Source organism: Pantherophis guttatus, chromosome 1 (genome assembly GCF_059756535.1).
Source record: "Pantherophis guttatus breed Tessera chromosome 1, ASM5975653v1, whole genome shotgun sequence".
Lineage (NCBI taxonomy): Eukaryota > Metazoa > Chordata > Lepidosauria > Squamata > Colubridae > Pantherophis > Pantherophis guttatus.
The window spans coordinates 166678892-166692166 of NC_142063.1; the positions used below are offsets into that span (position 1 = coordinate 166678892).

At 37.4% G+C, this 13275-nt stretch overlaps 1 protein-coding gene across 3 annotated transcripts in view; it reads right to left on the reverse strand.

The window, feature by feature from the left end:
- Positions 1-436: 436 nt before the first annotated feature.
- The window catches only part of STK17B (serine/threonine kinase 17b), a 35467-nt gene continuing 22628 nt past the window's right edge, over positions 437-13275 (reverse strand). For all 3 annotated transcript variants that reach the window (XM_034429817.3, XM_034429830.3, XM_034429823.3), the window contains 5 exons: positions 8373-8517; positions 7205-7331; positions 4817-4865; positions 3303-3482; positions 437-2695 (listed from right to left, as the gene is read on the reverse strand). In XM_034429817.3, coding sequence (XP_034285708.2) covers positions 2410-2695; positions 3303-3482; positions 4817-4865; positions 7205-7331; positions 8373-8517 — 787 coding nt within the window. In that variant the 3' untranslated portion in view covers positions 437-2409. The remainder of the gene's footprint in view (positions 2696-3302; positions 3483-4816; positions 4866-7204; positions 7332-8372; positions 8518-13275) is intronic.

The following is a 13275-nucleotide window of genomic DNA, read 5'->3' on the forward strand; positions in this document are numbered from 1 at the left end:
AGTTAAAATGAATGTTCACTATACCTAGAGCATCTGATATAAAATATTCATCATTGGCCATTAGTTGATATTTATCTTCTTAGGTAAACAAAGCTCCATGTTTGGTTCATTTATTTTTGGGCAGTGATCCCACCCAGCACAAAAATTAACTGGATTATGTCATAAATCTAAAATATCTTTTGTACTATGGCTTTAATCCAAACATTTTTGGGGGGGAAGGGAGAAATAATTCAGATTATGAGGCCTTCTAGATGATGCTTTGGGTCTATATTCACAAAAAATTTGCAAATTAAGATTTGACCCTTTCCTACTTTTAATTATTCTTTTTACGATTCACTTTTTTATCTAGTTCAGAAATAACCCTTTTAAAATTCATTCTCTCTGTGCCAGTAATCACTTACAAAGTCCCATTGATATTGAACACAAAACAAAGAAGTCAGAGAACAATTATAATTCCAATAAAATTATATACAAATGTACGCATTAATTAGGAAAACTTACAAAATTAGATATATTCAAAATTTAGAACTGTCAGATTCAAGTTGTATCCCAAATTTACATACATATACAAGTGTTTATAAAATCTCAAAAGTTCTCTCAACTGGGTGCAAAAATTACTCATGTACTCAAAATATTAAAAAAGATTTAAGACTGGAAGGAAAGAGTGAGAAATGTAAACTTAAAAAAAAACCACAACAGAAATATTTATTGTATCATATACTTTTTTTATAAAGTGCTATAATAACCGTTATTGTGGCATGCTCTTTCACTTATCTTTCTTTCTTAGTAAAATATATTAATGTATTATGATCCTTTTTTAAAGACTTCCTAAAAGTACCAATTCTAAAAATTAAATTAGATTAATGTATCTATGGGTAGGGAACCCATGCATTGCATATTGGCTTTTAACTGAAAATCAGAAGAAAATATGGCTTTCAGTATTGAAATTTTGTACTAATTTTACACTGTGGTCTTGAAATTGCACCATTTTTTCTCCTTGCTGCATCACCCCTTATGGATGCAGTTCATCTTGTTATTTGTGAGATGAGGCTAGTAAACCGAGACCAAACCCTAATCTAATCCCTAACATGGCACATTTCAGGACTGGACATTAATGTACATCTGAAATAATTAGATATTTAATGTCACAAAGACTGATTCCGTTTCCTCTATTTTTCTTTGCTTTATTTATACTAATGAATATTAATGAAATATTCATATTGCCATTACATTATTTCAGTTAGCAATTTTTTTGCAACACTTCCTTGGAAGTGAACAAACTGGGATTTACTTCTCTGTTCACAGAAATAGGATTGTGCTATTACTACCATCTTTGTTGGAAAAGATAAGCAGTTTCAATTTACATAGCACAGAAATAATTATATTTTTAATTTGGGAGAAAATAATTTAATACCATTAACTGACCCTGTACATTTTTCTGGAAGATCTCATTTTCAAATTTAAACCTCACAAATTTTAATTTGTTGAATTCATAATGTTACACGGTTATTGTCTCCAAATAGCATGGTATTGGGCTTGGAAAAAACTTTACTTCCTAAAGAAAAAATGCAAGGTTTTTTTTTTTTGGCACCAGAAGTATCTTTCAATCTCTTCCATCTTATTTACATAAACAAGAAATGGAAGATTTCAAAACTAAGTATGCATTCAATTCATTCCAAAAATTATCTCTGTAACAAAAAAAAAAAAAAAACAACCAAAAAAAAATGAATGTGAACACCAATTTATGTTCCATGTGGGAACTAATCCACAACTGATAACTCATTCTCCCATAAATGGGGGGACAAGGTCCCTTCTGAGTAAACATGTAAAAAAAAAACAGGTGGCTAATCAGGAACCCAGTCCAAGCACTTCAGTCCCAGCGATTTGAAAAAAGGCTTACTGGAGTATACTATACTGTTAACAATTTGACTTTTTTCAACAAACAATGACAGGATGAGACTATTCTTTTAGGAATGAACAAAAGGACTCATTTCTTCACACAGCCAAGTTCATGTAGTTTCAATTACAATACAAATGTGTATGTATTATCACATCACTCTTTGGCTTAGAACTTGGCTCTATTGCTAACTTTAAAAATACTCTTTTTGCCTACTTTATCAATGATCAGATCAAAATGCCATGTTTTGAATGTAGAAAGTGCAAATATACCCAGTTACCTGTTTGCCTCCAAAAACAAGCCACTTCAGGTGCCAAGACTCCAGTCTCCCAGGGGTCATGCCCATTGCCAGCAATGGCAGCACAAAGAAGGGTCCAAACAAGATCAACTGAAAGTGCATTTCCAGAATAACAAAAATGCAGTTGTGGCCAAGCTATAATCTCAAACCACATGCCACCAGATTAATTTAGAATCATAAATACAATTCAAGATAACCTGCAGGAGTGCATTTGTTAACATACAAAGTCTGTTGTGAGTTCTTGAGAATATTGCAAAGAATCATCAAACCGGAATCGTTTGGAGACTGTACTGCTATCTTCTGGAATATTTTCTTTATCTTCTTGTTCAATGCATGCTCCATTAGACATGGGCCTGTTATTAATTCTCTCTTCTATGCTCTTATTCATACTATCATATGCTGGAGAAGAACTGGGGTTTTCTTCAGGGGTATACCATAGTAAGAATTCTCCTTGCCTAAGCCAAGAGTGGGACAGGCAGGCCTCTGCTGTTGGTCGCTCTCTACAAAGTAAAAGAAGAAATATGTAGATTTAAGATCTGGAACTTAGGTTACAATTGAGCCACAAAAATAGATAGTTCACTACCATTTAGCACTGGCACAGACTATCAAATAGAACTATCTGTCCACTAGATTTGACAGGATACAAAAGGGAAAGAAAGAGGGTTTATTCCATTCTCCTCCATAACAATTTCAACACCTGCTTCTACATTCTTCAGTGAGCTAAACAAAAGCCAGTTACCCTAAATCAGCTCTTTTATCCTAGATTTCAGAAACTTATCAGCCAGGAAAAAATACTGACAAGAGGTGAGGAAAAACAACATAAAAAGTCCTATCACTGTTCTAATGTAGTATTTGAATCAGGGGATGTCAACCAAATTGACCAGTTATTGCTACCTCTGTAATGCCCCTAAATGCAAACATTTACTTTTCTGATTAATCAACAGGTAGAAATACAGAGCCCAGGATAGATCCAAAGCCCTCTTGTCCATTATGAATATTGGAAATATCCATTATGAAAATATTGTCCTTATCCTACCTTTCTTTCTAATGGTATATTAATGTTAAAATATTTTCTCTAACCCTCTATCTCTATCCCCATAAACTTACTCAGGATTTTTAACAAGGAGTTTTTGGATGAAATCTCTAGCCAACGATGAAACGGAAGCAAATGTTTCTTCTGAATAATCCACATTGACTTGAGAAACGTTGAGGTATGTTTCTTGCTTATCTGCTCCCATAAATGGAGATTCATGTATAAGCAGCATGTATGAGATTACACCCACACTCCTGAAATTAGAGAAGATATACTTTTTTCATGGATGTTACAAATGAAAATATTTCTTGCCGATAAGTAACAGATGCTAAAACATTTTTTATCTTTTTATTGCTTTTTCATTTACTTATTAGAAAAAGTCATTCCAATTATGCTAAAGTTTTCATATACTTGAATTACTGATCTGATAAAATAAGTTCCTGAAACATTTAATGTTTTTGCTTACATTTTCCACATAGAGGATCAGGCACCAGGATATTTGTCTCATCAGTGTCTTATAACAAATGTTAACTTGATTATATAAGAAACAAAAGCCTTTTCATAAAGACTTTACAAATCCTGGCAAGCATGTCCCATGCTAAGACACAATCTAATTCTGCAATAAACCAAAGGGAAGTCACCTGCCTGATACTCAATCCAAAAGATAATTGTTACAGTGAATAGAAGCAAGTCCCAAACATATTCCATTGTACTTGTAGAGATAATGTGAATCGCACACAAAACTTCCAGACATCAAACTTGAAATTAGTGAAGACATGAGCAGAGTTTGAGGGCCCAAGGTCTGCAATTCAAGCATATTTTTCAGGAACAGGACTTAAGGATATGTTCTGGTAGAGTTCTAAAATTACCAAAAAGTGATTTGAAGTGGGATTGGATTATTGGAGCGGGAAAGAGAGGAGGATTGCTTCTGAAAAGTAAGCAACTATTTTTCTTATCCATATCCAAACTCATGAAAACCAGTTCTGTATAGGGGTTAAGGGCACCAGGGTTAGGACTAGGGTTAGAGTGGAGCTCTATGCTTGCCACTCACATGTCCCCTTCCCCTGCACCAGGCTGGGCCGCCAAGCTGGAAAGTATGGGGACCACTGATTTATACAGTAAACTTGTTTCACCTGAAATTCATATTACACTCAATAGAGAATCCAAATAAATATAAGACAGTATAATGGTATTTCTGATCATTGAGGAAAAGTCAGAAAAACAAAGTTGACAAACCATCACCAGTTTGATACAAAACAGTAATTTATTTAACAGATTTTAATTAATAATACTCATAGATGACAGCTCTCATTTAAATTAATCACCAACAGGTGATGCTTAAATATACTGAAGCAAACATACATGGAAATCTATTTTATGTTGTTTCCACCTGGAAAAAAAGTCACAGGAAATAACTGTCTGCCCCAAATTTGCTTTCTAGTTCAGTAAGATCATAACTTGCTAACTGAAGGCCATTAGTGTTCAAAAAGGATTTTAAAAGACTAATGAGAAAATCAATAAGCTTTTAAGATGAAACTATACAATCAAGGTATTAAAGTTGCTTTAATCTTTTAAGAAATTACCTTACCATATGTCTGTTGCTGTAGTAATGGGATCATAATTTAAGACTTCTGGTGCTGGAAGGAAAAGATACCATTAAATACAGTATTAAAATAATTTTATCGTATGTTCAAGATAATTACTAATCTGCCACACTATTTTACAATACACTGAGAGTGACATACAGTTCACTAAAGATATTATTTATCTACAAGAATGACTGTATAAACTGACTGTATATACCCAATACACTAAACCATAATGTTATTTATTTATTTATTTATTTTATTAATTTAATTTGTATACCGCCCTTCTCCCAGAAGACGGTGAACAGCCAAAATTAAAAAGCATACAAATACAAAAGTTAAGATAATTAAAAAAGAATTAAATCATTAGCCTCCCAATTTAAAACCCCCAAATCCATAAAATTTAAAATCCCAATTAAAAACCATTTAGGCTAGGCCGGCTTGGTGGAATAAAAACGTCTTCAGGGCTTTACGGAAGGTACTTAACTTTACGGAAGGTATTTAACTGAGTTTAGCTTAGTGTAAACTTACCCACTGTGTTTTGTAAACTACGTATAGCTTAGTATGCTAATCTTTCAGTATTCTTATTCTTGCCAACTATTCTGATTTTTCCCATTTATTTCCAGGAATGTTGCTTTAGCTAATTTGATTTCATTTGTGCAAACCAGAAATGGTCTTTTAATTTTTTTTCTCATAACGCACCTATTCAGCCCACATAACACATAGAGCTATACATGATAGTCAGTACCTTAACTGCATCTGGAGGCTGAGTGGCACATCAGCATGCTAACTCCTATTACTGTTTGCACTGTCATATTTTCAACCAGATGTAGCTTCCTGATGGTCTTCAAGGGCAGCACCACAAAGATGCATTGCAATAATTCAATTGTGACATGACCTGGGCTGCCTGAAGGACCTCTTTTAGGTATTGGGAAGTGCCTACCATGTTTCCCCGAAAATAAGACCCAGTCTTATTTTCTTTTGGGTTTGAGAATAAGCAATCGGAGTGCTTATTTTCAGGGAGATATTATTTTCTTGAAGTGCAGGAGGTGGTGAGCATGGGGACCGATGGGAGTGGGAGCGCAGCTACTGCTGACCCTGCTCTCTTTGTCCCACTGTCTGCCTGCCCACGGTTGAACGGCCAAAGCTCTTGGCATGCCCCAGCCTCCACCCGCCCTGCCTGCTGGCCCAGCTGCTGCTGTGACACTTTTTGGCTGCGGTGGGTACTATGTTGGCCACCAAGCAACTGCCCATGCTGCTACTGGCCTCATGGGAGCTCTTCGCCCTCCTGGCAGGGCAGGTGGAGGCCGGGGATGCCAAGAGCTTGATCCCGATTGAGGTCATGGGTAGGCAGATAGTGGGACGGAGAGGGCGGAGCCGGTGGTAGCTGCCCAAACACTTTTTGCCCAGAGGGAGAAGAAACTTTGTCTGCTTGCAAAGGGGACACTCAGAAACAGAGCTAGTCGCTCCATTTCAAACTGTCCCCTTTGCAAGCACATGAAGCTTTGAATCCCCGTCATTTCTCCGTCTGGGCGAAAAGTGTTTGGTCGCCTATGGGGCGCTTGGGAACAGATCAGAGGGAAAGGGGAAAAATGAGCATTCATTTCTTAATACAATATAATTACAGGAAGATTATTTCTTTATAACTATTTGCATATACTATGAAATTGTGATAATATAGATCTTTGTATTATATTTATACACCATTTCTGTATACAACTCTTTTTTTATTTGCAAAGAGACCGTATCCCCCTTCTTCAAATGACTGAAGACTTTACAATACAACAGGGAAACCTTCCAACGAACACATAATTACCATATTTTTCATACTATAAGACGCTCCAGATTATAAGACGCACAATAGCTTTAGAGGAGGAAAACAAGAAAAAAAATTGCCCATTCAGCGCAGCCCATTCAGCAGTACCACGACTCATTTGCCACCGCCCGTTCACCACAGCCTGTTCACCACCACCCCCGTTCGCCATGGCCCATTCGCCGCCGATCGCCATGATTGGTGGCGAATGGGGCGATGCCGAACAGGTGGTGGCAATAGGCGGCAGAGATCCCTGCCGCCTAGAATAACTGATCAGCGCAAAAAAGTAAACTAAGTCCAATATAGACATACTTTTATGGTTATATTATGTTTTTATTATGGGGCATTCATCTCCCATTAAAAATGGTTATGCACCTGTAGGGCCACAATTTCTCCAACTTATTTTCAAGTTATACTTTTTTCATTTGGAAAAAAAAAACATGCTTTATGGTCACTTGAAGAACATCTGAAGATGAAAGTTTGTTTTAGTTTTGAGAGCAAAGGAACTGACATCTTTCTAAAAGTCTGGCTAGTGCAATGTCAGGGAAAATGCATTCAAATAATATGTGCAAATTACCTTGATATTCAGGCGTTCCAACAATTTCTCGTAGTTCACCAAAATTTCCAATCTTCCGAGACAAACCAAAGTCAACTATTTTTATATCACCGAGAGGACATACACTACTCAATAAAATATTCTGGGGCTACAATAAATAAACAAACATTATTGATATGTAAATGAATTGATTAATCATTTATATTATATTTGGAAATGTATAAATCATTGCATGAACAAGGCTATCTATACTGGGATAATCCCAGTGGAATCAATGGAACTCTAAATGTAGGTGGCTGTCAAATAGCTCTTTAGTAATAGATTATTTATTTTCATAATAAACCTAAAGAAAGATCCCAGCCTTTTAGAAATGTTTAAAAAAAGAGATCAAAAGTTCAAAACCTTATTTTTAATTAATATCCCACATGTTCAAAGGGAAGAAATGGTGGGATGGAAAACCACTTTTTTTTTAATTTGCCTCTTCTAATTCTAAAGTAAATTAGACCATAAAGATAAAGCTCACACAGTTTTAACACTTTGCTATTAATCTCATTATCAGCATACATTCTAAAGTTATAAAATTGCAAGTAGTTACACAACTCTTTCAAAAGCAGCCTGCAGTTTTTATTTGTAGCTTTCCTAGTTAGAATTACTTCCAACTAACAAGAAAAGCAAATGAGAAAGCGAAAAATCAGTTTTTAGACAAAATCAAAGAGAAGGGAAACAAATGGAAAAACTAAAATATTGGGTAGAAAGCTGTAAGTAATGCTGGCTCTAAGTACTTATTTAAATATTTGGTTTTTTAAAAAATAAGCATTTTGAATTTTTATCCATTTGAAATCTTAACAATTCTTTACATGATTATTTGGCTAGTTGTATATCTAATGATATAAAAAGTTTTATTAAAGATTATGAAAAAGCCTATTAAATAAACATTTGATGTATTTTAGATTCTATATGCTTACTCTGAAATATTTCCCACTATGTAATAGCATATTGCCCATAATTTGCATTGCCTAACAGTTGTAATCTTTAACATGTAAGGATTTGAATCTTAATGAGTAACAGCTGAAACTCTGAAGAGATGAGGAATAAAATTTATTTACCTCCTTCTCTATGAATCCCGTTTTCACAGTTATTACTTTACAATTTTTAAAACGCTATCTATGAAGGTTACTATGCATATTACCTTTAAATCTAGATGGACAATATTGTTTTGATGCAAATGGAAAACGCCTTCGAGTATTTGTCGTATAAGCCTAATGATAGCAGTTTCCTCTATAGTTTCTTCTAGGTCAGGGAGACATAGATTAAAGATTTCTCCTCCAGCTGCACTGAAAAAATTATATGTGAACACATGTAATTGTCAGCATTACTGTCAAAATAGAACATGGAAGTCAGCTGTTGGCTTATAATTTCAGTTTCTTAAACATGCTTATTTAAAATGATATTGGTGAAGATAAACAAAAGTGAATCATTCTTTTTTTATACCTTTAGAAGAACCAGTCTTTTCAAAAATAAAATTGCAGTGAAGAAATTATATGGAAAAATGCAGAACTGAATGCAAGCATCACAAATGTGAGCTCAAAGAAATGGCATCACTTTCTATAATGTTAATAAATATCAGAAAAATAACAACAAAAACTGATTTATTGGATACTGAAGTCTCAACACAGCCTGTTACTGGTGGCAAAGGAATTTTTTATTTCTAAAATATGGCAGTTGCTTTCCTAGTCAAGTAAGTAACAATTTAGCTTGTTTTGTTTTCTTCAGACTTTCTAGGAACACTCTTTTTAATTCTCTAAAAAAGAATTAAAACATTTTATCCTGAACCACTTTTCATCTAAGAATCTGAAAGCAAACAAAAAATAGTTTGACTAGTATAAATTGTTAATTCACCACAACCTCTTAAGAAATGCAAAAAATGTAGCCTTATATTTTCTGGAACACATTTTGATTTGGCACTCTGGTCACATACCTTCCCTGAAGCGATCATGTTTATTTATATTTAGTACACACATAATTTAAGAAAGAAGATGAAAACAAAATGTATGCCAGAACCACAGAATTTTCTTCCATTGCATTCTAAGATTCATGTGCAATCATTTTTGCACACATGCAACATACTTTGTTTTTCAACTAACTGCATGTCCTTTGCATTGGAATATGTGATGCAATAAACATAGTATTGTTCCATATACCAATTCCACAACCCATATAATTTTTGCATCATTTGTGCTCAAGGAAAACTTGACCCAAATATACACTTCCACTTCAAAAGAGTAGCAGTTGATTTTGTTAATATCACATCAGGAATTTATTTGTCTTTATCCCCCCGTTTTCTTCCATGAAACAAGACAGCTTATCTAGAGATCACCATCTTTTATCAGTATAACAATCATATTGAGTTCTTTGCATTCAGTGAAAGTTACTTATTTTGGACAATATATATTTGTATATACCCATCTGCATCCTGCTAAAAAGGTTCACACATAAGCTATATATTTATTTCAGCAAATCTGACACATTAACATGTAGTGCGGAGATTTTAAAATATCTAGAAAGATGGAAATAAGCTTAGTGTGAATATGTCCTACCTACACTGACAATATAGAAAGCCAAATTGTACAAATGTGGAATTGTCACACAGCATAATTTCACACTAGAAAAGAATGACTATTTAGCACTGCACAAAATAACTGAACTGTATCAATTAGAAAGATGACACAAAAACCCCATGTTAGAAAAACTACAGGATACATTAAAGATGACTCCAAAAAAGAAAGAACATCATTTATAAAGTCAAAGAAAAAAACTGCATATAGCATTTACCTGAAAGATGAATTCCAAAAATTAGGCAGAAAAAAGCAACACCACAGGCAAAAATCCCATGTACTACCACCCACTTTCCCTACCTTATTAATCTAAAATGGTTAATTACAACTGAATGAAACCCATCCGACTTCCCCCTTCCAATAAACATGCACATATAGACCACTTGTATGTGCCTGTGTGTGTGCCTGGACACAATCACACACACATTTACCCTCTCAAAAAGGGAGGTACAGTCTGAGACAAGAACAATGAAAGTACTGATTAAAATAATCTGCCTGTAAAATAAGGTATCCCATTCATAAATGCAGGTCCCTCTCTGAATATATCAACCATTCTTTCCACCACTTTGAAAACAATCTGACCATAGAATAAACAAAATAAAATGCATACATTCTTCTCTCTTTCAAAAGAAGAAAAAAAAACAGGATGAAGGTAGAATACAAAAGATTCACTGTGAATAGATGAAATGAACAAAAATGGAGTAGACAATTGGAAAAGAAAGGGTAAAGGCCTGTGTTACAAAAATAGGATTAAATTGGCCATATAAGGAACCCTTTACTAATATTAAGTATAATCTTCAAAAGGATCCAGGCCTTTTCAGGAATGATTTTTATAATTATCTCTACTTCCAACCATTCCTGGGTTTTAAACAGTTGTTTCTAGTCTTATCAGAGTGTGTAAGTATCCTCTCAGATTTATAAGTAATTAGTCTGAAAAGCAGATTTTACTAGCTAAGTTCCTGTTTGCACCATCTGTTACCTGAGGACATAATTCCCTTACTAGAAGGCAGTACCAAATGCTGGTCAAAAGACTGCAGCAGCAGCTTGGTGAGCCAAACAGGTTATATATGTCAGTCACAAATCACAAATTGTTTTTTAAAGTCAAAATAAATAGCAGCACATCAACACATGGAAGAAATATAAAGTCCCTTAGTGATATATTTGTAGCCTGCTATTTCTTTTAGGATTGCAGTGAGCTTTGTGTAAATCAGTCCTGATTTCTGGTGACTGCTTCAGCAAGTCTCTGCAGTAGCCTCCTCAAAAGTAGTTTGCCCTTGCCTTCTGAGGATGACTGACCTAAGGCCACCCATCTGGCTTGTTGCCTAAGGGAGAATTACAACTCACAGCCTCCAAGTGTCTAGCTTCATGCTTTAACCACTAGAGCAAACTTGCTCTCTGCAACCTAGTTCTGGGCACAGGGCTGGAGTGGGAGACATGAAATTTTTAATTTGTGTAATTGAAACAATTTACTTCAAATATTCCTAATCAAATAAATTCAATCCACTTGGTTTTAAATAAAACTATGCTATTTTCTCATAGCTGTATTATTATCACAAGCCCTCAGAAGCTATAGCTTGTTGCTTGGCTGTGTGGTAAGGCTCCTGGACCTGTAGATGGGAGGATGTTTCCTATGGCTGCCTTCTATTACAAGGAGGAAAGATTTCCCAATGAACATAGTGGGGTTCAAGAAGGAACTAGGGTAGTTCCTAAAACTCTGATGCATGGTTTGACCAAGGTCTTAGTTGCTGTTTAGAATGGGTGTTGTCTTACCTGAACACCCTTTCTGCAGGGGGGCCAGCAGTCAGGAATGGGTTAACTCTGTCTTCCGTTCTGGACTCAGTCTGCAATTTGTGAAGCTCCTCCTCTTCCTCTTGCTTCCCAGATTTCCAACAAAGGAGATGCTGCAGACTGTAGAGCTGAGCTGAGAAAAACAACATTAGAAGCAACCCCACTCGTGAGCGAGGACCGGGAGAACCAGGGCGGGGCTAACTGCTGGCCCCCCTGCTCAGCAGAAAGGGTGTTCAGGTAAGACAATGCCCATTCTACTGGAGCGTGGGGCCAGCAGTCAGGAATGGGACATGCCAAGGCAGACCCCCCTGCTGGGAGGGAGTAGCCTGGTCCAAAGCCGCCCCCACCCCCCACCCCACCCCATAAGGACTTGCTGTAAAACCCGATGGCCAAAAGCCGCCTCTGCCGATGCATATACATCTAATTTATAGTGGCGAATAAACAGGAAAGGCAACGACCAGGTGGCCGCCCGGCAGATGTCCTCCAGTGAGGCCTGAGTGGACCAGGCCATGGAAGTAGAGGCGCTACGGGTTGAATGAGCCGTGATATGGCGTGGGACTGGCAAGGCTTGAGCCTCATAAACTGTGGCAATAATTGCTCGAAGCCAACGGCCAACTGTGGAAGAAGAAACTTTTGGCCCAAGGAGGCTGGTTGGAAGGACACGAAGAGACTCTCCGATCGCCTGATAGAGGCAGTCTTTTTAAGGTAAATTTGGAGAGCCCTACGGACTTCCAAGGTATGCCAGGTCCATTCTAGATGATGGGACAGAGAGGGACAGAAATTAGGGAGGACCAACTCTTGGGCTCTATGGAAGGTGAAATTAAGCTTTGGGATAAATGAAGCAAAGAACCACCCGGTCCGTATGGAAGATACAGAGTCAGGCCTCATAGAGAGAGCAGCCAGCTCTGAGACCCGACAGGCCAAAGTGATGGCCACTAAGAAGGACACCTTATAGGAAAGGAAGCGTAATCCCACCTCCCGTAGGGGTTCAAAGGGGCCTCTGGTCAGGGCGGTGAGCACCTTGGAAAGGTCCCAGGTGGGGTATCTATGCAGAATGGGGGAACGTAGGTTAGTAGCCCCCTGAAGGAATTGCCTGATCAGAGGACGTCTGGTGAGGGGTACTGAAGACCCACATGATAGAACAGACAAAAGGGCAGCTACCTGTCTCCGTAGAGTGTTGGGTGACAAACCTGAAATCAGACCAGTCTGTAGAAACTCCAAGACTTGTTCAGTTGATACCTCAGTGGCCATCAGGTTACGTCGAACACACCAGTGGCAGAAGGATGTCCAGGCAGAGTTGTAAATGCAGTTGGTGGAATCCCGACGTGATGCTTGAAGCGTGGCTATGACCCCGGCTGAGAGGTTGCGGGCCTGAAGGATCTGCCGCTCAATCTCCATGCGGTCAATTTGAGCCAATCAACCTCTGGGTGAAGCAATGGTCCTTGGCTGAGGGTCCGCTTGTCTGGAGGGAGACACCAAGGAGGTGCCGATAAAGCCACCAGGTCCGCAAACCAGGGACGACGAGGCCCCAGATGACCTTGGAAATTATTGCCAGAGGCGGAAATGCATAAAGAAGCCCGGAAGCCACGGGCTCCTCAGAGCGTCCACGCCCTCCGCCCCTGGGGATGGAAAGCGAGAGAAGAATCCACTCGTCTGGTTGTTGGTGTTGGAGGCAAAGAGATTGACTGC